Source organism: Abramis brama, assembly GCF_963993115.1.
Source record: "Abramis brama genome assembly, chromosome: 7".
NCBI lineage: Eukaryota > Metazoa > Chordata > Actinopteri > Cypriniformes > Leuciscidae > Abramis > Abramis brama.
This window is the reverse complement of record NC_139969.1, coordinates 7,951,618-7,977,412: the sequence shown is the minus strand read 5'-3', so window position 1 is coordinate 7,977,412 and position 25,795 is coordinate 7,951,618. Positions and strand designations below refer to the sequence as shown.

The window sequence follows — 25,795 nt, the reverse complement described above, 5'->3', positions numbered from 1 at the left end:
ATGAAAAATCTGTTACCATTTACTCACTCGCATGTCGTTCCAAACCTGTATGAGTTTTTTTATTCTGTTGAACACAAAGGACCACGCTGGGATGTCAGATGACGTAGAGACGTAACGAGTAACTGAATCACTTTTTAAACCAGTTCTTTGAACTGCTCGAAAGAATCGATTCTCGGAAATGAGTCTAACTTCTCATAGCTAGCCGCCTGCCAGCTGTTCGGGGCGCTGCAAACACTGCACTATCGTCGAGCTGACAAAATAATCAACAACACGATCCACTATCCACTTAAAAAAAGAAGACATTGCCTACAAAATGCAAACATCTAAAAAATAACAATGCAAATTGACAAATAAATCAATCAAATCGATAATGACCGCTGGTAACCCGAGAGTGATGTCACGTTAGCCTCCAACACGCGCCACCCGCCTTCAGCCAATCAGAGCGGCAAGAAGCCGGCCCCTGCCATGACAACGCTTCCATCACTTCCGGGCTGAGAGCTACGGCGGCGCGAGACAGCGACCGCAACATACAACGACATAGAAGAATAAACAATCATCGCACTATATTTGCCGCGTCTAGCTCTTCTATAAAAAAATTGTCTTCGCCATTTTTAAATGGGATGTTGCGAGTCTGACTGAAGCAGCTGCGTCAGCGTGGAAGCATACGGTGAGTGTTTATTGTGTCTACGTATGGTGAAGATGCGCGCGTAGAAGGTTGATTTACATATTGAAGACTCGCATGCATATAGTAAAGCATCAGATGCGCGCTATTACTTTGGTATTAAGAGGGTTTGCATGCTCTGACAGCTGAGGAATGTATAGGATATTGATGGTATCGCATTCCACTCTTGATACTGATGATCATCTCAGGCCTCTGGATGCAATGACACATACATCCATCTACATTCATATAAGTTAGCTGCTACAAACATGTCTGTGCTGTATAGCCGTGATCATGTACATCTCTCATTCGTTATACACTTGCATGCACACTAAACACATTAGTGCTCAGGTGATGACCACACACTAATCTCTCTCACACACAAACAAACACGATCTTGCATTAGCCAACATGACATTCACACGCCATCAGAATCTCTGTGATGGCAAGGCAGACGAGCAGATTTAGTCAAGAATAAGATGTTTTGCCTGAATTAGGGCACAGGTAAGTGTGCTGGTGACATGGGACTGCAGTTTGTTATGGGTGTTTGGGAAGATAGTGGGTTGACATGCTTTGAGATAATCCTGTGGATTATGTGCTATCAGTTGAAGGCCAGCACTAAGAATAAGCAATGCGTTTGAATGGTGACCATGCAGGTTAGTTTACTAGATGACTGGACTTGAAGGTGGTTGTAGAAATTGTTTGATAATAAGGATATTTTGTATAGCTTTAGGGCACTAGGCTGTGTGTTTGTTTGTGGTTAACAAATAGCCTACATTATAGACAAAATGTCCCCGCAAGGATGGCAATATCCAAAATCCTTGTCCTTGTGGAGACATGTTTTGGCTCCCATGAGGAAAACTTATAAATCATACTAGGTGATGTTTTTTAAAAAATGTAAAAATGCAGAAAGTTTTCTGTGAGGGTTGTGTTTAGGGGTAAGTCCTAAACACACTTGTGCTTAATAACAGGGTCACACACAGCTCACAATCCATGGTATTTAAATGAATGCTTAACCCAAAAATGTAAATTCAAGTATTCAAGATAATTTTTGTCATGTCATTCCAAACACGTAAGACTTCTGTTAATCTTTATAACACAAATTAAGATATTTTTAATGAAACTAGAGAGGTTTCTGTTCCTCCATTAAAAGTCCAGGTAACCAAAACTTAAAAGACCAAAAAAGGCACTGCAAAATGAATCCATATCATCATATTTAATTTAGGCTCTCTTAGGTTTCACTAAAATTCATTTAATTTAACAGATCTTAATTCGTGCTTCAAAGTCTTATGAGTTTGGAATGACATGAGGTGAGTAAATCATGACAGAATTTTCATTTTTGGGTGAACTATCCCTTTAACACTATAAATAGTCCTAAGCAAGAAGCTGCAGAGCATCTACAGAGCGATCAGTGCTGTGGGGCATATTCAATGACATTTATTTCAAAAACTAATTTGAGCCCCTTTCACACAGAGATTCCAGAAAATACACGGAAAATGTGTTGTTTGATTTTGGTTCATTCACACTGCCAGTGATTTTCCGGAATCTGTGAGTGTGTTCACACACATCCCGTAAAGATCCCGCAAAGACACGTGACGTCAGGATGTGATAACTCCTGTCAGATGTCAGTTCTGCTGATAACTCCTCTTCGTCATTTCTACGTGAAGACGAGTCCATACTCCCCAGTAGCGCCACTGGGTTTGCCGAGTGGCTCGTTCCCCATATGCTGTAGCATAGGCTGTAGAAAGGCCCGTGGGATGGCACGTGCGTCATTTTGTTCACACAGGACGCGTTCCGGGACTGATCCCGGCAATGTTACTGGGTCCCCATCCCGGCATCAATCCCGAGACGTGTTTGCGTTCACACAGAAGGCACTCTAGCAATTTTACTGCAATTTCCCGGGATCAACGCGCTGTGTGAAAGGGGCTTTAGAGGAAAGCGAAGATGCACCAAGCAATATTAAAACACCAATACAATGTGATTTTGATTTTATTCTGGTTTGTAGAGTATGCAATGATGGTTTGTACTGTACTGCCACTAGACACATAAAATGCACCATATAGATTGTGACAAAATATCATAGTATTGGATGTTTAGCAGTTCAGTCAGAGTGTGAATTGATTTCCAACTTCCCTGTGGGCTTGATTCTTCACGATTGTCCCACTACAGGAGTGTATGACTCATGTCTCTATTTCCACACCTTGAGCACGAGGTGATGGACCAGCCAAACAAGTCTGATCACACCCAAGCTCTTCAAGTGATGTATAATGGGGATTATGGGTGGTAAATGATGGGGCTCTGTTCAGTAATCTTGGTAGGTGTGTCTGAAAAATGTGCCTGTTCCTTCAATTCTGCAAGCGCCGTCTGCATTTTTGTGCAGAGTAGTTTGATCACAAGCGGAAAAGGGAAGAGAACACTTTCCAAACTTGTTTTGTTTTTGGTTTATGTGTCTGATGTTAGTAGTTAACTACTGGTTCCTCCTTTCCATGTTAAAGCTTTGTCACTTGCCTTTAGTGTTTTCACAGATTTTCACACACAAGCCATGTTGGTGCTTGCCTGTGCAAATCTCAACATAATGCTAGTGTGTTGAGAGAGGTTACCTGAACGTTGTTGCTATGTAGCGTGTTCCGGCTGGTTGATATTTCTCGGTTTCATCCTTCAATGTAAAGCCAGGTTCACACTGTACGATTTTGGCCATGATTTGGCCATCTGAGACAAATGTTGAGAATCCTAAAAGATTCCTCTAATCCTAAAATCTGAAGTCTTTGATCGCTAGTTTGACATGCTCGCCGACAGCCAATTAATGACCGTTGTGATAAAATTTTACCTCCGATGAAATTCTGACAGTGTCAGAAGATTTGAGGCACAGTCCTGTAGTGTGACTTCGCTTACGACGACCGTCAGAGGAAAAACCAATAGGAGCACCGAACCTGATGACGCAATTAGTGAGACAACAACAAACCACCACTTGCTCCACACACATTGTCTTAGTTTTTTTCCATTTTTCATTTCACGAAAAGCTGTAATCAAAATCAACAGTAGAGATTATTTTTGTTTACTAGCCACCATTTCTATCCCTCATATAAATGCAGCTCACATCACTCAACGTGTCACGGATTGATGATGTAAAACTCCGGACGAATCTTCTTGCGTGCGTCCGTTTTTAACGTGCCTAGACTTCCGTACAGTCTGACATTAATGACAACTGAGATCCTACAGTATGGCTTACAGCTGGGATCATGTTCGTACAGTCTGACAAGCAACAATCGTAAAGGACTATTTTATAAATCGTACAGTGTGCACCTGGCTTAAGTCAATGGGATTTTTTTTTTCCACTTGTTCAATCATGAATATTAATCCTATGCAAATGGGCAAGGCCCTGTTTACACAAGTGTGACGGCATTTTAAAATGAAAACGTTCCTCGTCCATACTGGCATTTCCACTGCGTTTCAGAAAAGATCTCTGTCCACATTACACGACTGAAAACGCATGTCACATGACCATTCGTGCACACTGGGCATGCGTGTACAGTTGCTGATTGCTCTAATAATAGCTTGCCTCTTGGGCATGTAGGCAGCTGCAGTATTATAAAATGCAGTTTAACTTCACAATGGCTAAAAAGGACAACAAAGTCAACAAAGCATGCAGTTCCATCATGCAGACCCAATCAGGGAGTGAATGTAGGCAGCCACGCCTTCCTTTTTTAAAAGTCTCTGTTTTGGTCTCTCTACGCTGAAAGTTTTCAACCTAAAACGGGATCTGCAGCATTTCCAAATGTCTACAGGGTCGAAAACCCCGGAGTAGTGTAGACAGCAGTGGCGAAAGTTATGCATTTTAAAACCAAAACGCACTCGTGTAAACAGGGCCTAGAGCAAGCATCATTAATTAGATTTAATACAGAGTTAATGTAACCGGTGTGAATACAGGTGAATGAATACTCTCTCTTTCGACTGTGTTGTGGCAGTGCAGGTGAGTTTGGATCTGGTTGCTAAGAGGAGATGACATTTGATACCTTAGTTTTGCTGAAGATCTTCACTACACTGACCACTTCTCAGATGACCATCTAGTAACTAACTACTGTGCCTCAGATGTACTAGTCTATCACAGTTTGATGCGCTTGTTACCAGTACTGGACTTGGTTATGAAATGGTATTGAAATTGTGATTGAAAGCGTGTATAAATGGAAGTTCGAGGGACAGAGGATGATCAATCGCACATTTGTTAAGCATATTTCAATGGTAGAAGTGGTTTGGCATCACCTGGTTATGCCCCATCTAGCATTTTTGAATTGTCAATTTGGAGTTAATTTAAATATTTGACATTTATGAAGGGGTGATTGGTTGTTAAATGTTTACTGATAAAGAAAGATAATGTTTATCTTTTCTTGGCTTTAGTGTTCACTGTCCAAATGATTTTTGGGACCTCTGTATCTTTTAAGAAGTAGGCCTATATAAGTATATTTTAAAAGCTGTATAACTGGTCCCTCCCAGTCCCATTATAGTAAGCAATTATAATAATAACTAACTAGACAGCTAGAGGCCTTAAGTTAATGGACACCCATTTTAATTTTCAAGATACCATCCTTCCCCTTTCCCCCATTCACCTGTAAAGGATTTTATTAAGAAATATTATTGTTTTTGTGATTTAATAGCTATTTTGAGAGTTGATATTCTGGCCTACCAATTGAAACAATGTTGTTAAAATTACTGTTATAAAATTTGAGGTCAGTAAGAAGTTAAAGAAATCAATACTTTTGTTTAACAAGGACACATTAAATTAATCAGTAAAGACATTTTATAATGTTACATGTAAGAAATGTTGCTTAAGCAACAAATCATCAAATTAGAATGATTTCTGAAGGATCATGTGACACTGAAGACTGGAGTAATGATGCTGAAATTACAGCTTTGCATCACTGTAATAAATTACATTTTAAAATATGTAAAAATGGAAAACATTTATTTTAATTTGTAATTACATTTCACAATATTTAAATTTGGATCCATACTTTTTCACCCATTTTTGCAGCGCCATTGGATTCCCCACCCTTCCTTAACAGCATTAGTTTGAAACGGGCTAGTTCTTTGGGTATGTAAATGACATCTGTTATGATATGAGGCTAACCTCATTCTTCATATTCCACACTGTTGTATGTATCAGAATATATCAGTTTGCTGAATAGTGAAAAGGCCTTAATAAAGTAGTCAAACTTGTCATGTTAATGTGCTCATGGTTATGACATTACTGATTTCTGGACGACCTAGTTTTTGCAGCTTAGTTTCTATAAATGGTCTGTGTGGACTAGAGAGGGAGATTTGAACATAATACGTCTCCCTAGTCTGTGACATTCCTCTTGAAGGAAAGGTTTTCACGCCCATGTGCTACTGGTCTCTAGGTGATCATGTCTGGGATTTCACGGGAGTCGTGGAATGTTCTGTCCGTTATTGCTGCACGATACTCAACCCTCTCACAGTGCTTGAGGGCAACGACTTTACCACATGATGTTTATCACACAGCAACATTGCAATTCACTATCCACAAGTAGTTTGAGAAGTCTATTTTTCCTCACATGATAGAGCAGGTGTCTCCAACCCTGCTCCAACACACCTTTTTTTCAGCTAACCTTGAATACCTTGATTATCTGTTTCAGGTGGGTTTGATAAGGGTTAGAGCTGAACTCGGAATGTGTGTTTTTGTTTTGGTCTGTGTGATACCGCACGTTGCCAATTTACCCAATAGTATTTCGCCACCACAGGTTGCCAGTTGGCGGAAAACACAGCATATTGCAGCCATGGAAGCCAGCGAACAAACTGGGTCAGAGATCGCAGATTCTACCTGACCTAAAAAGCCTTCGCACCCATCTAAAAATCTCTATGAACGGGAGCATATTAAAATGTGATATCAACTCATCATAAAGCAATAAACTCATCAACTTACAGTGTGCAAGTCTCCTCGTCTTCCACTGTCAATTGCGCTCATTCCTGTTGTGTATCCTCAATCTGACAACCCACGTTTTCATGCCCCCAAAACGCTGTTATCTTGTAAATGAACGGCCAAAACCGTTCGTTTTTAGTTCGGCCCCTAAGGCAATAGAGTTAATGTCGCAATATTGGAAATTCAATAAGAGTTGTTCCAAGCCTATGATCTTTCTTCTGAAGAACACAAAAGAAGGTATTTTAACAAATGTCTCTTTGCTTTTTTTTGTCCAAACAATGAAAGTCAATGGTCTCCAATGTTGTTTGGTTCCCAAAGTTAGTGCAACTTTTTCCCCAAAAAAATTATAGGTTAACCTTGAGTAAATGTTCTGTAAAGTGTGCATTTAATAATTTTAGGGTCTCTTTAAGTGTTAAGTCTATGACTGGATCACTATTGCAGTGATTATTACAACCATGTAGGAAGAAACATCATGACCATATTCCAGGATAACATAGCCAAGATTCATCAAGCTCAAATTGTGAAAGAATGTTTGGGAGGGAGCATGAAGAATCATTTACACACATGAATTGGCACCTCTGAGTCCAGACCTTAAATTCATTGAAAGTCTTTGGGATGTGCTGGAGGAGACTTTACAGAGTGATGGACACTTGCATTGACAATACAAGATCTTGACCAAAAATGTATGCACCTCTTGATGGAAATAACATCACAACATTTATTTCCATCAAGAGGTGCATCAATTTTTATATTGTATATTGGCATTTTATAGGTCACCTGACTGATAGATATACATAGTGACATTGGCTGACCACAAATCCTGACCACCTCCAAACCTCTCTGGTGAGTCCACGATTGAAGCTACAAGGAGAGAATGCATTTCTTCTGCATAGCTGATATCTGAGAGCGTCTCTATCCTGGATTGTATTTTTGACCTTCCTCTAAAAGTATCAAAACCAAAGAAAGAAGTCAGCCTTTTGTTTTTCCCAGAGAGAAAATGTGAAAGAGGCTGGTTCCTCCTTTGTTTTGCTATTGTGTACAAGTGTTGTGTTTATCTCTTGCTGAAAAACATGCATCTTCCCAGAGTGTTTTTTGGGGGGGCTGTTTTCACTTAAAAATGAGGTTTGAATTAGGTCAATGATTAAGTTCAGCACTGCTCATATCTTCTGAGCTGCTGGATTATCAGGTCAATCTTTATTTGGTATTTGAGAATTCGGCCAAATTTGTATTTCATGTTCTGGATATGCTCATACCCCCCCCCCCCCCCCCCCCCCCCCCCCATCTCTTCCCCTCAACACACACATGCATTCATGAACACATCCTCCTCTCGAACAGAACACTTGTTTTAGTGTGAGCTTCATCCTTCCAGAGCGACAAAGCCTGTCTTGTTTGTCCTCTGAGCTCAGAGCGTACACTGTTTACCAGCCGTCCCTAGTTAAATCACAGTGGTCCTGTCACAGTCTTGGCATAGTGGTTAACACACATGCTCATACGGTAGAGTAAGGCTGTGTCCGAAATCAACCCGTAGACCCTCTTTCACTATTCCCTACATTAGTCCACTAATATAGTTCACTTGAAGGAGTGAACGAAAACAAGTAAGCGAATTCGGACACTGAGTGCCCCGAAAGGCCTTCCCCTTTTGCATAGTTTGTGTTTGCCGTTTAATAATTATTTGAAACCGAGCAGCTCCAGTAGTAATGAAAAGATTTATCTTGAACTTGGTCATGGAAACTGTGTATAAACCTTAATTAAACAATTTAATAATCAATTAAAAAGGAATTTGTACCTATATGATATTATGCTGAAGCCACATTGGACCAGCGGTTTGGAAAGTGAATGGATGGATGGATGATTCAGCAGTGGGCGCCATAATCTGTTTGATTAACAACAATTCAAAATTGTGTAAGCATATTGACAAAACACACTTTGCTTGTTGTATTTCCCCACAGGGAGAGCTCATCTTTAAACCCAGGAGGCTTTGCACGCCGTCAGAGCAGGAAGCTGGAGTGGGAAAAGGAAATGGAACAGGAAAACCTCAGCCAGCAGGTTTGACAAAAGGCAGTAGAAACGTCAAGAAGTAGCATCTACACCATAAAGCACTTCAAGACCCAGAAGAAGCCAGCAAGACCTTCAGAAAAAGAGGAATACTATCACGTACTTGGAGGAAAGTAAAGAACAACACAAAGTAAGTAGAGGACAGAAATCAAAGGTAAAGCTGGTGTGGTTTGAGGGCATTAATCACTAACTTCTTTCTTGTCCTTGGATTTTTTTTGTTCCTCAGGATGAAATTGAAGGAGGACATGTCTCCTCTCCTGCTGCAGGTCTTTCGATCGGTCGCCTGGGTTTATTCCGTCATCACATTTCTGCCCTGGTACCTGCTCTCCGGAGCCAGCGGGAACCAGGCCCGTGCTAAAAGGATCAAAGCGCGCACAGTAAGTACAGCATAGGATGAATAGGCCCAAAACATCAGCACAGATTCATTCAAACCCTGGGTCCTGTTCAAAAGTTTGGGGTCAGTAAGGTTTTTGAATATTTGTGAAATCTCTTCTGCTCACCAAGGGTGCAATTATCTAATCAAAAATACAGTAAAACAGTAATATTGTAAAATATTGATTAAAACTTTAAAGGAACTGTTTTCCATATTGATGTATTTTAAAATGTAATTCCTGTGATAGAAATCTGGAGGAATTTTCAGGATTTTTTGATGAATAGAAATCTAACATTGTTAAATGTCTTTATTGTCACTTTTGATCAATTTAATGCATCCTTGCTGAGTAAAATATAATTCCATTAAAAAAATCTTGCTGTCCCCAAACTTCTAAACGGTAGTGTACCTATTATAAATAGAGATTATCGCAATTTATCTTAGATTAGCGGAGGGATTTGAGTCACTTTCATTACTGAATAACATCACATAATTAAATTGCTGGTTTAAAAAAATAGTAATATTTTAGAGAAACTAAAATATGATGAATTAGGCGACAAGTGGTTTGGGATTTTTTTTGACTGCCTGTGTTTGTCCTACATTTCCTCCATGACCTCATTCTAATTTCCTGTCCCATCAGGTAAGCGGGACTCCGGCAGGGCCGTACCGGGCCGTGAACAGCCAGCAGAGGTTGGCGTCCCTGCTGCACGAGGGTGTGGATACTTTGGATAAAGTTTTTGAATATGCTGTAGTACACTTTCCTGAAAGAGACTGCCTCGGCACAAGAGAGCTGCTTAGCGAGGAGGATGAGATACAGCCTAACGGCAAGATCTTTAAGAAGGTAAGACACACACACACACACTCATGTTGACTCATACTGTACGGCCACACACTCTCAATGGCTGTGGAACTTTAGCCGCTTTTCCACCATCAGTTTCAGTTGTATAAGCATAAGAGAAAATACATTTTTGTTTTTCAAAAATATCTAGACCACTAAACACATTATGGTGTTTCTGTCTACTGAATTTATTATTATTATTTTTTTGGAAAGATGTTTCATCAGCTAAACAGTCAGTATTTTGTTAAACAACAGTACAAACCATTAAACACACTAATTCTATCCCTTACAGCCTTGTTTTCATTCCTGTCAAAAAAATAAATATGACTACAGTCTATTATTATCAATGTTAAAAGGTTGTGCTGCTTAATGTTTGTGGAATCCATAAAATGTAAAAAAAAATATATTAATGACTATTATAAATTATAAAGAATAAAATTATACTGACCCCAAACTTTTGAAAGATAGTGTGTGACTAAAATCAGATTTAGGCTGTCAGTGTGAACATAGCACTTTCCATGAGAAATACTTTAAACACTCTTCTAAACATATACTACTTACACAATATTCAAGTAGATATAGAGAATGTCTAAGGTTAAGTGGACAGATCCCGAGAGAACTCTCTCGAGCTCCACAGGAAGAAGTTCAGTGGCCGTTTCTCTCTGTAAACAGAGATGATCTCTGGCCTGTTGTTGTTCAGAACTGTTTACATGAAATTGAAAAGAAGTCTCATGCTGCTGTGAAAGCCACTGACAATTTCAATTCAATGCAACCCTGACTCCTCTCTGCTTCTCTAGGTGATTTTGGGTGATTATAACTGGTTGTCGTATGAAGAAACGTTCCATCTGTCTCAGAGGTTTGGTAGCGGGCTGGCCGCTCTGGGTCAGAAGCCTCTTTGTAACATCGCCATTTTCTGCGAGACTCGTGCTGAATGGATCGTAGCAGCCCAGGCATGCTTCATGTACAACTTCCCCTGTGAGTATTCAAATCACGCACACACGGTGTTGTCTTCAATATCGGCTGTATTGTGCTGACTAGGACAAAATATCAGGTCAAAAATAGCAGCAATGCTGTGGTACTAGATGCAAGATCACACTGAAAACAGACCTGTTATTCACTTTTCAAGCACACACACGCATGCATTCTGCAGCAAATCTGATTCTCATTAATCAGATCTGGTTTCATTCCAGTTCACATGCTAAACCATACTATATATGCGTAAAGTATGCAAGATGTGAATTAGTGCATCTAAAATTTTATATGCACTATGATGTTGAAAATAGTATGCCAAAGGTGTCTGGATGGATTCTCAAAATGTCCATCTGTGCATGCGATTAATATTACCCACAACCCTTGTCCCTTGGATGTTTCGAGTTTCATTCAAAACATTGCAGAAATAGAAAAGCTCAATAGAGTGGTGCAGGGATGACGTCAAAACCCGGAAGACTAATTCGCCACTGATTCCTTCGAGATTTTCCTATGGGGTTTTATAATGTGTTTTTTTTTTTTATGAGTAAAATAAAGCCTGTGGTAAACATAACTTTACAATATAAATGGATTTAATCGATTTAAAACGATATAAATGAATAAAAAAAAAAAAATCTGATTTCTCTACTGACATCTTAGTCTGAAATGAACATTCGCCATGTGCCAAATATAAAAATTGTCGTTGGTATTTTATTGTTATTTTTTAACATTATTATTATTATTATTATTATTATTACTACTACTATTTTTATTTACATGCAATGCAATTTTATTGCAGTTGTAATAATCCAGTCTTTATTGATTTAATAAAAAAAATGTAATTAAAAAAACAAATTATAATTAAATAATAAATCAATAATTATTAATAAATAATATTAATAATCTCTCACTATTTTAAACTCATTATCTAAATTATGTTCTTTCTCTCCGTGTCAGTGGTGACCCTGTACTCCACATTGGGAGGAGCAGCTATAGCTCATGGTCTAAACGAGACTGAGGTCACGCACATCATCACAAGCAAAGACCTGCTGCAGAGCCGCCTCAAGGTGAGACCGAGACCGACGTCACACCAGTGAGCTCATGAAGTGTCAAAGCTGCTGTCGATTATTGCTCTGAATGATTCTCTCTCTCTCTCAGGCCATTTTGTTGGAAGTCCCCAGACTGAAGCACATTATATTGGTTGATATAAAGACCACCAGTTGGCCTGATCTCCCCAGAGGCATCATGGTCCACAACATGGGTGCAGTGCAAGAACTGGGGGGCAAAACTGAAAATGGTAAGTGCCTAAACTCTCAAGTAGCTTGTTTGAAATTATACAGGTGTTATTTACCATCTTTAATATTATATAGACCTATAGCGGCTTTATATCGGCCACCCTGCTCAAGATATCAGCATCGGCCAACACAAAATCCATATCAGTCGAACACTAGTTTATATGCATACCGCATATTGTTATATTTGGGTTATATATTGTTATATATGGGTTCATATACTACTTGTAGTATATAGTATACTAAAAAGTCTACATATAGCCAAGGGATTCCTAATACAGAATAATCATGAAAGAAATTCACAGAGTAGCCCTTGCTTGCTGATGATAGAAACCCCACCCTTTGTCATGTTTTGAACTGTACTGACACAATAAACAGACTAAGGACCAAAAGAGCTGTAAACATAGATTTTGTTCGGGGAAGAAAGACAGCAGGATCTTCCTGTCAGATGAAAAGAAGACTTGAGGGCATGCGAACCGGTGTTGAGAGCCCACACACTCAGCCTTTGTGTCAGATAAGAGCAACTGTTCAGAAAACCCCTCTGGAGATTAGAGAGGAAGATGTTATCTTTATTAGAGCAGGGTTTCTTCTGTTCAGAAGATAAAAGGTTTAGACACTTCACTGCAGTATTAGACCTGTGTTTTTTATGAAAGCCTGTCTAACTAGTCTTAACAGGTGTCAGTTATGGCCGTTGATACCGATGAACATCAGTTGTGCCTACATTCTGCCTCTCAAAAAACGTTTAAATTTTAAAATTGCTTCATAAAAAAAAGAAATATATATATATATATAATTTTTTTTATTTTTTTATTTATTTTTATAAATGTAATAATTTATTTTACATTACCATTTACACACACACACACGAAATGTTTCTTGAGCAGCGAATCAGCATATTAGAATGATTTCTGAAGGATCATGTGAGACTGAAGACTGGAGTAATGATGCTGAAAATACAGCTTTCCCATCACAGGAATAAATTACATTTTAAAATATATAAAATGGAAAACAGCTTTTTACATTGTAAGTATACTCACAATATTATTGTTTCTACTGTATTTTTGATCAGATAAATGCAACCTTGGTCAGCATATATTTATATATAAATAAATTAAAAATTATATTTGATTAATATTAATATTATGTGAAATATTAATTTCCATTTATTTCAATGTATATACAAAATATATATAAAATTGTGGTTTTAAACAAAAAGGCTTTTAGTAACTCGACAGAGGTGAAGGGTTTAACAGCTTTTTGTTTATTAAACTACAGCCCTGGTGTCTGTGGTTTAATTTACATATAATTTGCATATTTATGCATTGCATATTTATGACATCTGTTTTGGACGGAGAGATTCTGATGATGTGCAAGAAATCTTGGCAGCCACCAGTTTCCCATTTAAAAAATGTACTCCTTCAAAGTAGTTCTTTTAGAGCTCTTCTGTCTTAAATGGCACTACAACATGGCTGCCACTAATGAAGGAATGTGAATGTGTCTTTCTCTGTGTGCAGTAATGGTGTCCCGCAGGCAGCCTGTCCCATCTGATATCGCAGTGATCATGTACACCAGCGGCTCCACGGGCATTCCTAAAGGAGTCATGATCTCCCATAGCAACATCATCGCCGGCATCACCGGCATGGCTGAACGCATTCCTAACCTGAAGTATGTCTCCCAGACGCCTCTATCTAGTGATTCTGTCTGTCCATTGATTTTTAGCTGTTAAAAAGCTGTTCTCCATTGCTTTATTCATTGGAGGTGCTTCATTTTATGTCTGTATAATAAATTAGCATTTTAATGTCTCATTAATTAAGGTGTTAAAGAAAAATGCTGATCACAGCGATATGATTAAAGACACCGTTGTTCAAAAATGGTTACCTGGGAAGCAAATCCATGATGTTGGCGGTACTAGTTAATTTACCCATGATCCTGACCTTATGGTTAATGTACACTGCCATTCACTAATGTATAGTTTGGGGTCAGTAAAAAATATATATTTTTGAAAGAAATTAATACTTTTATTCTGCAAGGACGCATTAAATTGATCAAAAGTGACAGTAAATGCATGTATAATGTTACAAAATATTTCTATTTCAAATAACACTGTTTTTCTATTCTTCAAAGCATCCACAAAAAAATTAAGCAGCACAAATGTTTTCAGCATAATAATAAAATCAGCATATTAGAATGATTTCTGAAGGATCACGTGACACGGAAGAATGGAGTAATGATGCTGAAAATTCAGCTTTGTCATCACAGGAAAAAAAATATTTTTAATACATGTTAAAAATAAAAAATAAAATATTTTTTATTTATGTAATTGTTTAACAATATTATTGTTTTTACTGTATTTTTGATCAAATAAATGCAGCCTTGATGAGCATAAGAGAGTTCTTTCAAAAACATTAACTAATCTTACAGATCCCAAACTTTTGAACAATATTGTAATTTAAATGTATAAAATCTAATGAAAGTTTGATTCCTATGTATTTATACTTTAATGTGTTACTGGACAGTTCATGTGACTTTGTTTACTGTTCCAAAATGTGACGCTTGACAGTGTGTGAATATTTTGTGAAATTAAGTTGTTTTCACATTTAGAATCAGAATCACAAGTACAGTGGCTTTTACATGTACAAGGAATTTGTCTTGGTGTACTAGTGCTTAGAAAAAGTAAAAAACAAGGGGGGAAAATTATATTAATAATAAGATAGACATCTATAAGGTAAGATGGGAAAGTGAAAGAGAAACATAAATAAAAATCTATGAGTACAAATATAAATAGGAAGAATAAAAAATAGATGCATTAACTGTACATCAGTGCAGGATGTGCAAATGCTCACAGTTTGAAGAAGGTGCAGTATAGAGACACTTTTAAAGCTGTACTTAAACTATTCTAGCCATTTTGATGCTTTCTGTGTCTGCAGTAGCTTTAGTTATTGGCATAGGATTTTCTGTTAACAATGTCTCTTTTTTATTGTGACAGTGAGAATGACACCTATATTGGCTACCTGCCACTTGCTCATGTCCTGGAGCTCAGCGCTGAACTAGTATGCGTGTCACATGGCTGCCGGATTGGATATTCGTCACCTCAGACTCTTGCTGACCAGGTACAAACACACACACATACACTTTAGTCATGCTATTGTGACATCATCACCATGTCAAGCTCTTTTACAATCTCAGAATACTTTTGATTGCGAAAGCATTTGCATCATAACTGCAAACAATGATAATAATGCAAAGAAAAAATAAAATTGCAATAGTAGCATCTAATGTGCAATATCTTGTCTTGTTTTGTCTCTTCTCCCACAGTCATCTAAAATTAAAAAGGGCAGTAAAGGAGACACCAGTATGCTCAGACCAACACTGATGGCAGCTGTTCCTGTAAGAACTCACATCCACATACATGCACACAGTGGTCATAATTAGGGCTGGGATGAAAATATTGATTTCTCGATTTAAATCGATTCTTATTTTGATGAACCTATATCGATTCTTAAAGTCCCCCTGTAGTAATAATTTTATCCCTTAAAACTCATCTTTGTTCACCCAAAATGACATATTTAAACGTTTTTCCATTGAAAAAATTTCTTCATAACTTAAAATAGCTTGAATGTAACTCCATGTTCACCATTGACTCATTTAGTATACGCGGTTCTATGAATATGCAAATCAGCTCTGCCTCCACTCACTCGCACCAGCTCAGCGATCCACTCTTTGATGATCACACGTTGACGTAATTGGTTACAATGTAGTTTGTAATGTCAGAAACACCAGAGATTTCAAACCATGTTTTTGAGACTGTCTTTGGTTCACTGCGGTTTTAAGGAGAAAATACTCAGCAATGGTGTTGACTTATGAATTTACACATGGTTTGTCTTAAAGCTTATTAAAGAAACACCACATAGACATATAAACAATATTAAAAACTTGATTTTCACCACAAGGGGACTTTAAATCCCAGGAATCAATCTTTTAGTCTGTGCTGTTTTCAGTTGATGCAGCTTTAGTTGAGACTTTTTGTTTTCCATGAGAAAAAACTGACATGTACTGTACCTGATTTATATCCAAGTGAATCGATAGCAAATCACATTGAATTGAGATCGGATATTTATCGAATCGAAATTTGTGTCAAATACCCAGCCCTGGTCTTAATGAGAGAGAAACACTTCACTCACAGCTATTATGTCTGTGTAGGAGATTATGGACCGGATCTATAAGAATGTGATGACTAAAGTTGATGAGATGAGCAGTGTGCAGAAAACTCTCTTTGTTCTGGCGTACAACTACAAGATGGAGCAGATCTCTAAAGGATACAGCACGCCTCTCTGTGACAGGTATAATACAATAATATTAACGTGAATTCTTCCAAAACTCGCTGGGTTTGTTTAGATTCAGGAATATTTTTCTCTGTTATATTTCTGCAGGCTTGTGTTCAAGAAGGTTCGCTTGTTGCTGGGCGGTCACATGCGTGTGCTGTTGTCTGGCGGAGCTCCTTTATCCGCAGCTACTCAGCGTTTCATGAACATCTGTTTCTGCTGTCCTGTGGGACAAGGCTATGGTCTCACCGAGACCTGCGGAGCTGGGACCATCAGCGAGTGTAAGCATGGGATTCACTGAGAAGTGAAGCTAGGACTCCGGACAGGAGTATTGGGACTAAACGCAGCTGTAGCAAAGTTCGCTGATTAAGGAAGTTGAACGTAGTGTGAGCTCTAGAATTAAATGGTGTATCATTACTTCAAATCAAGGGTGTAGGTTCTAGTATTAAAGGAGAACTTGGTAACTTTTTTAACTTAATAAAACTGTCTAGAAATCATTTGGATGGTTAAACAACCTGTTCTGGTGATATTGGTGACTTTCCCCGCTTCCCCCAGCGTTCCCAGGTGGAAAACCAACCTTGCAACTTGGGGACTTCCGTCCCGGCAAGATAGAAATTGGAAGTCTCGTGAGAAGCGAGAACAAGAACGAGCGCGAAACACCAATTGCTTTACGGCAATTCGACATAAACACACACGCATGTATGATGTATTACCAGATTACCCACCTCGCTAGACATAGCTCCACACGATACAGTTGGCTTGCTCCGATCAAAACAAACGCACATGAGCAGCGGTAGAGGGGGAGGAGGCCGCCGCAAGTGAGTTTTTTTACGACCGTGTTGTGAAATATACGCCCCCCACAGCTGTAGGGGGAGCTCGTGGGGAAAACATGCCACAACAAAAGGGAAAATCAGCGAAGAAGTGACTAGAGTTCGCTAGAGTTACCGAGTTCTCCTTTAAAATAATTATATAGAATTAAAAGCTTGGTCGGATTCACTAAAGATTCTTAAGAATAAAATGATTCTTAACTGATGTTTTCTTATTTTTGAACTTAAAGTCGGCATCAAACAGAAGTTGCGTCTACAAACAAACCGTCTTCGCGCCGGTAAACATCAGAAAAGAGAAAAAGATGATGTTGCAAGAGGAAGGGAAAAACTATGTGCTTGGATAAATCGTTTATAATAAATACTGCAATATTTCATAGCAAAAAAGAATTGTCAATTTTGTTTTCATGGTGACTTTAAGAATATTTTGTATTCCTAAAAACATTTCTTAAGAATGTACTTATTATTTGTCTTAAGATTGTTCCAAAGGCAAAACTTGAGAAGAATTCAAATTCCTGAAAAGAATGTTCTTAAAAAATCTTTGTAAATAACCTCTCAAAGGGATAGTTCACCCAACCATTTTAAAATGCTGTCATCATTTACTCACCCTCATGTCGTAAAATAACTATTTAAAATAAACGGTGCATTAAAAAAATGCTACATTGAATGCTGGAGCTAGTTGCGACGAAAATATAGTGCATGCTTTTTATGATTATTGCTGTAATATGCAAGGCAGCATAAAAAAAATGTGCATTTAAGGAACTGCACTTAAAAAACATTTATTATGTACTTAAAATGTATCTTTAAATCAAACTTCTTTACTTCTTTAAGAAGATATTTGTGAACCTGCCCCCCTAGTTGCAGGATTCCCACGCTCATGGAAAACCTAGAAATATTGGGAGAAGTCATAATAAAGGCTTGGAAAATTATTTAGTTATTTATTAATTTATTTTTCAGGGTTTCTGCAGGTCTTAAAAAGTCCTAACAAATTAAGGTCTAAAAATCAGAGCAGAAAGTCTTTCATTCATAAAGTATTGGCATTAAATGTTGCATGCATTGCAAAAAATGTATATCTTCCTCAATATTTTTGTCCTGTTTTCCAATACAAATATATAAACATCTTTGATACATTTACTTGATATGCAAATGTAAAATTAATATTTTAACAAAATTAAGTATTTATGCTTTTATGCACTTACATTTAGAGAACATATTGACTTATGTATTCCCTTCAATTTATTCCTTAATTTTCTTTAAGGAAAAACCTGTGTTTTGTGTTATGTTCAGCTCTGAAATGTTTAATTGGCCAGAAATAACTGCTCTTTGACTGCAGTCTCTTTGTAATTAAAAATCATTATCCAGCAATCACAAACGACTAAGAAAAAGGTCATAGGAATTCATGGGTCAAAAAGTATGGGAACCTTGGGATTAATACATTTAAATCAATGGCATGGGGTCTTGACTAAAAACCTGGGTTAATCCATTGGGTTAATGGAACTATTCATTAGATTACAGGAACCTGCAATGGCACTGTTAATGGTAAAGAGAGGGGAAATTCTAGCTCATATAAAAATATGATGTAAATGTATAAAAGTGTGTTCATACTGTGTGTGTTTGTTTAGTTTCTGATTACAGCACCGGACGTGTTGGAGCTCCTCTGGTGTGCTCCGAGATCATGCTGAAGGACTGGGAGGAAGGCCAGTTCTGCTTTTTAAATATTAAGATACTGAGATTTTAAATCTTATTAAATATTGCCCATTTTAATGTCTTTTTCTTTCTGTCCATAGGTGGTTATTTCAGCACCGATAAACCAAACCCACGAGGAGAGATTGTGATTGGCGGTCCCAACGTCACAATGGGTTACTATAAAAACGAGCAGAAGAACCGAGAGGACTTCTTTGTGGATGCGAACGGCCAGCGTTGGTTCTGCACCGGAGACATCGGAGAGTTTCACCCTGATGGCTGCCTCAAGATTATCGGTGTGAAGAGACACACATACACACAAACCTTCTTTCAAGACATAGGCCTGGTTAGATTGAGCAAGGAGTAGGCCTTTGTTCAGTTAGGACATTTAGGGTATTGCCACATCTGGCTCATTTGGAGCTTTTGTGTTGTAATCTGGTGCATTTCCTCCCTTAGTTCAGTTGGTTTAAGCATATATGAACATGGCAATCACGCTCGGATCTGCACCAAAACAGTCGCTCTGAGATCGCCTGAACAAGGTGGTCTCAGCCCAATTGAAAACGAGCTCTGGGGTGGTAAGAAAGCAATCCGACCCAACGGACCGACAAAACAAGCGGTCTCATAATTCATAACCGGAAATGTGTTCTATAAAAAGAAGCAGTGTCTGATTCTGTGAGTGAGCACATTAGTTATCACAGTTGAAAACCAAAGAGCAGAGCGTCTCTTCATCTTAAAGTCCCCCTGTAGTCAATCATTTCATCCCTTAAAAACTCATCTTTGATCATCCAAATGACATATTTAAGCATTTGTTTCCTTGTTAAAAAAAATCGTCATGCCTTGAAATAGCTTTAATGTAACTCTACACACTTGCCTCATTTAGTATACGCGGTTCTATGAATATGCAAATTAGCCCCGCCTCCACTCACACCAGCTCAGAGATCCACATGTTGACGTAATTGGTTACAAGGTAGTTTGTGACGTCAGAAACACCAGCGATTTCGAACCGCGTTTTTGAGACTGTCTTTGGTTCACTGCAGTTTTAAATACTCAGCAATAGTGTTGACTTATGAATTTGCACATGGTTTGTCTTAAAGCTTATTAAAAACACCACATAGACACATATAAACAACATTTAAAAGCTGGATTTACACCACAGGGTAAAATATTGTATTATATAATTAAATATATATATAATCAGTTAATAATCAGCAGGAATGACCGCTATATTCGTAAGTGTTTGCGTGTATCAGGACAGCTACAGATAAAGCCACAATAAGCTCGCGGAGTGAACTTGTCAATCCATCTTGATGAATGACGCAGAGGAAACTGATCAAGAAGAGGACAGCTTTACTCACATATGACTTGCATAAACACATTTGGTATGCTATGAAATGTTGCCTTGTGAAAGCGAACTGTACAAAGAAGAAACTGCAACATTAATTCACTGTTTCAGAACAGTAGGTCAATGGCCTGAAGTAGCTGTTAGCCTTAGAAAAAAACACTACTGGTGTGCATTTTGAGACAAAACAATGGCACTGACATACTTTAAGATAACTCGGTGCAAGTTGCTTTGAGTTAAAACAGCTCAAACATGCATTTTAGTCTGGGGCTAGGCTTAAGCCTTGTCTGTGAAACCGGCCAATAAAATCTCAGCACTATTTAAGCATTTCATAGGAGTTTTTATGTACGTTTCTTTTAATGGGTTTGGCCTGTGTGTGTAGATCGTAAGAAGGACCTGGTGAAGTTGCAAGCTGGTGAATACGTGTCTTTGGGTAAAGTGGAGGCTGTGCTCAAAAACTGCTCATTCATTGACAACATCTGTGCTTATGCCAACAGGTGAGTGCAAATCTGCCCATACATACTGAGACAATTCAGCACTCACACATGCTTCATAGATGAGATGCATAAATCTTTCCCTCTCTGCACAGTGACGAGTCTTATGTGATTGGGTTTGTGGTGCCCAATCAGAAGCAGTTAACCACCCTTGCTGCGCAGAGGGGCATCAGAGGATCATGGGAAGAGATCTGCAACCATGCAGAGATGGAGAAAGAGGTTCTACGTATCATCACAGAAGCGGCTATAACAGGTCTGTCAACAACAGGGCAAAATAACAATTGTGTAAATGGAATATATTGATTTAGTTTGAAAGAAATTAATACTTTGGTAACACTTTATTTTGATGGTCCCTTTTGAACATTCTGTGGACTATAAGTAACTTTGCAATTATATGTCAACTAACTCTCATTACAGTATTAGACGGCCTGCTTATTATCTGCTAACTCTTTACTGTGATGCTCCCCCAACAGACATTCTACTGACTATAAGTAACTTTGCAACAACATGTCAACTTATTCTAACCCTAACGCTACCAGTCTACTAATACTCTACTAACACTCTAATGAGAGTTAGTAGACATGTAGGTGCAACTTTACTTAGTCAACAGAATGTGTTAAAGGGACCATCAAAATAGGATGCATTAAAGGAGAACTCCGGTCAATTTTAACATTGAGCTAATTTTTTTGTACATTTGGAGTGCTGTCAATACAGAGAACAACGACAAAAATCGGTGTTGCCTACACCGTGTTATCCTCTTTTTAAAATTTGCACCCTGTTGACTTCAATGGGGCATGTTTTAAACCTGCTTTTAGCCTCTTAACATCCTTGATGTGTCATTACAAGTGCACAGCCAATGTGAGTGATTCCTTCAGAGTGAACGCGGGTCAATCTGACTGCAGTAGATGTGAAAGATATGAATAAAAATGATGTTATTTAAGCCAGCGCAAATACCTGTATTTACATCCTGTTTTCGGTCGAAGTCCATAGTAATCGATTGTCGAGTTCACGCGCATTGGTTTAGTACCTATGATCACGCGCGTGAACTCGACAATCGATTACTATGGACTTCGACCGAAAACAGGATGTAAATACAGGTATGTGCGCTGGCTTAAATAACATAATTTTTATTCATATCTTTCACATCTACTGCAGTCAGATTGACTCCTGGTTCACTCCGAAGGAATCACTCACATGGCTGTGCACTTGTAATGACACATCAAGGATGTTAAGAGGCTAAAAGCAGGTTTAAAACTTGCCCCATTGAAGTCAACAGGGTGCAAATTTTAAAAAGAGGATAACACGGTGTAGGCAACACCGATTTTTGTCGTTGTTCTCTGTATTGACAGCACTCCAAATGTACAAAAAAATGAGCTCAATGTTAAAATTGACCGGAGTTCTCCTTTAAATTGATCTAAAGTGACAGTAAAGACATTTATAATGCCACAAAACGTCTATTTCGAATATATCCTGTTCATTTGAACTTTCCATCATCAAAGAATCCTGAAAAAAAAAAATCACGGTTTCCTCAAAAATAAGCAGCACAATTGTTTTCTACATTGATATAATAAGAAATGGGTTTTTTTAAGCAACAAATCAGCATATTACAATGATTTCTGAAGGATCATGTGATTTCACTGGCCCAGTTCCAGTAAAAAACAATTCACTTAAAATGTCACTCTCTATGTTCTACATTTTGGTTTTAGTTGCTTGTCGCAAGCTACAGTTCTCATCACCATAAGGCTGTACATTTTAAATATAATCTCTTTGTTCTGATTCACAGGTAAGCTGGAGCGCTTTGAGATCCCAAAGAAAATCCGTCTGAGCCCCGAACCCTGGACGCCCGAGACGGGCCTGGTTACCGACGCCTTCAAACTCAAACGCAAGGAACTAAAAACGCACTATCAGGACGATATTGAGAGGATGTACGGCGGCAAGTGAATGAAACCAGGGGTCAGCCGGTGGTGTGATGTGGGGGTAAGGGGTTTAGGACACACCATACCACAATGCCTATATACGACAAAAAAAACAACCCACAATCCTCTGCCTTCCTGCTTCCTGTGATGTTCTGCGATCAAAACAGTGACACTTGAATTTAGGTTATAGTTTGATGAGAGGGAACAGAGCGAAAGCAAACGTCACCTGCTGAAGCAGGTACTAAATAGAGCACTTTTCTCAGATGATTCACGAGAGTGACTCCTGGAAAAGACACAATACAACCTACAGACTGTGAGACTTTGGACCCCACCCACTTCTCTCTTCCTTTTCTCTCATTGGCTGTCTTTGGTAGACACCCCGCCCTCACATTATTCTGTAGGATGCGCTTGATGATTCCACCCTACTGCAAATCGGTCACACTGAATTGTCATCTCGAGTCTATGCAGGGAAGCGTTTTACAATTTTTGTTGCTTATTTCTTTGTTAATTTAGAATTTTTTCTCAAGGACTGGAACAGCTTTGTGAGCCGTGCAAGATTTGGATGTGTATGGAATGTTTCTCTAAATGTATCTGTTACAATGTAACTTTTTTTTTTTTTTTCTCAAAATGGAATTCTGGAGTGTGTACTTGACATTTTGTTACTTTGAACCTTGTTGTTTACCTGTATCCAAAGTCTGTTACGGTTGCCCTGTGTGAAATTATTAATGTAGTTCAAGTGCTAGAGCACATTGAGGACTGTGTACCTAGAAAGAGCTGCAGAAACTCCTAACAATCCTGACCAGGCGAGACCAGTATTAAACCGGATAGCTGTTCTAATGCGAGAAGAAAAGCTCTAATTCAACAACAAAGCAGTTTAAATGCTGCAAAGAGCTGTTATGGAGAGCAGTCTTAAGCCAGAGATGTGCTCTAATACAGAAAGCTATACTGAGTTTTTTTTTTTTTTGTCAGGGAAACTCCAATTTCACTCCCATACATCATCCAAATTTCATGTGTATGCTTTGCATTTAATATCTGCTCTTCATCTGAAAAATTCACTCCTTGTATTGCTCTGCTCTCCCATGTTCCTTTACTCATGTCTACAGGGTCTGCCTAAGGATCACACAAAATGTATGACTCCATACTTTCAGCGTATATTATTTTGAACTCATTGTTTTTTTTGTTTTTTTTTCGTCTGAATTTGTAAAGCCTTTATTCCTTTTTAAAATGTCATGTACAGTATGATGTCAGCCATTGTGTCGCATGGATGTTTTGCAAGGGAGCCAAGTGTTGGAAGTGGAGTAGTTTGGGTACCCTTTTTGTTTTCTTAAATGGCCATTTTTTATTATATTGTAATATTGTCATTGTATGAAATGATTAGTGACTTCAACAAAGAGGAGATGTGTGAATTTGAATGTGCAATAGAGTTATGTATTCGGAGATGCATTAAATGATACGCACAGTCCGGCCCCAAGAGCGTCTCCAGCCTCTGTGATGTAACGGAAGAGACGCATTTATTCTGATTCGGACTGTGCAGATCTCTAACATGAATTGACAACTGATGCATTATAATTCGCATTTGACTTTGCATGATTCAGGAGATGTAAACCAAACAAGCTTTGAATATCTCGGACACTGACAAATGTGGCATTTGCAAATATGGGGCAAATGTTTCTAAATCTGTACATTTATTCATTATTTATGTGAAAATGTACTATATTTGTTTTGTTTTTTTGGGGGGTTTTTTTGCACTTAACATTTTCAAGACAAATAGTTTAACCTTTGTTTTTTTATATTTCTGGATTTCTTTAGGCACAGCTTTGGTTAATCTTTTGTTGTAGAAACACTCCATCACAACATGATGCTCTTTAATGAAAGTACTTTATTATTGTTACTATTTTTCTTTGTCCTAAAAGGAACTGAAAGCAAATGGTGTTCCTAAGCTAGACAAGTCTGCCTTTCCCAAGCTCGATGGAGGATGTTGATTGCCTTTTTTTACACAGTGGAAATTAAAAGTGGTTTATAGGAATTTATACCTTTGATTAATTTATTTTTCTCTTCGAATTCAGGGAGTGACTCATCCCCTCTTAGAGCTGCTATTCTGCTCACCTTGATTGTGCTTCATTTACATCCTGCAATATCATTGGTTCCAGCCACAAGCAGCTGGCCAATCAGCTGTTAGTCCAGAGAGAGATCCTCCTTATTTCTGATTTTATGAGGGGAACCGTAATCTGATTGGTGCATTCACCTGTCAGTCATGTCCTTGGCAACAACTAACCCAAATGAATGGCAGAGTTCAGCCTGTTAGACTCTGATGCCATCAACATGTCTCTCTAACCGCATTCTAGTTTACGTTCTTGAAGTCCTTGATTCAGAATGACGTTTAATGTCTGCACACAGATCTATTGAGCATTTCAGACACACAAAGAGGATGTTTGGTGGATTCATTCTCTCTCCTTCTGTTGCCTGCTCCCTAAATATAACTTTTAGGTCAATTGCATTTAGCAGCTGTAATAACTCCTTTAAATATGTTTAGTCTTTGTTACTGACTGGGTTTGGGGTCTTTTCTCCTCTGTGTGGGTGGTTAGTGTCTTATGACAAGCAGGTCATAGCAAACAACTCCATTATTTATTTGTGATTTGGCCTTGAAACTATGTTATACGGAATAAAGTTTTGTGAATTATGAGGGGATCTTTTGAGTATTATTCATGTGCCATTATTTTCTGAAAATGTTTTTAGTTTTAAGAAATGATCATCAGAATGGTTCATATTTATGATTTTAAATAGATTTGTCTATACATTTGTATATATATAAATTATAAGAGAACGTGTAATTTCATTTAATAGTACATTTGGGTGGATCTCTTGTGATTCACCAGTAGATGTCAGCATCATATAATTTACCCTAGAGAGAATCACTGAAATCCATATCTACAGTACCTTTTGCCTAGTAATGACAATAATATGCTTGAATGTTCCTTATTACAGCTCAGAATAGACTAGTCCTTGATGACTTGTTTTTTTAAAGCAAAAATCTTGTTCATGTAAACATTTTATGAAAAAAATGCAGTATTTACTTAAGATATGCCATATTCCAAAGCAA

The 25,795-nt window shown here is 38.1% G+C and overlaps 1 protein-coding gene across 1 annotated transcript; it reads left to right on the top strand.

The window, feature by feature from the left end:
* Window positions 1-467: 467 nt before the first annotated feature.
* On the top strand, window positions 468-25,378 carry acsl3b (acyl-CoA synthetase long chain family member 3b). Its single transcript, XM_084119069.1, has 17 exons — window positions 468-667; window positions 8,546-8,781; window positions 8,878-9,028; window positions 9,662-9,862; window positions 10,657-10,834; window positions 11,783-11,892; window positions 11,984-12,122; window positions 13,632-13,782; window positions 15,104-15,227; window positions 15,433-15,504; window positions 16,318-16,457; window positions 16,548-16,720; window positions 18,886-18,960; window positions 19,051-19,242; window positions 20,668-20,782; window positions 20,875-21,032; window positions 22,563-25,378. The coding sequence occupies exons 3-17, from the start codon at window positions 8,879-8,881 to the stop codon at window positions 22,718-22,720; spliced, it is 2,136 nt and encodes a 711-aa protein (XP_083975195.1). The 5' UTR covers window positions 468-667; window positions 8,546-8,781; window position 8,878; the 3' UTR covers window positions 22,721-25,378.
* The last annotated feature ends 417 nt before the right edge of the window (window positions 25,379-25,795 follow it).

Coding starts and splice junctions, on each gene's coding strand:
- acsl3b (XM_084119069.1), top strand. CDS start 8,879: ATGAAATTGAAGGAGGACATGTCTCCTCTCCTGCTGCAGGTCTTTCGA. Junction 9,029..9,661: donor AAAGGATCAAAGCGCGCACA/GTAAGTACAGCA, acceptor CTGTCCCATCAG/GTAAGCGGGACTCCGGCAGG. Junction 19,243..20,667: donor TGGCTGCCTCAAGATTATCG/GTGTGAAGAGAC, acceptor CTGTGTGTGTAG/ATCGTAAGAAGGACCTGGTG.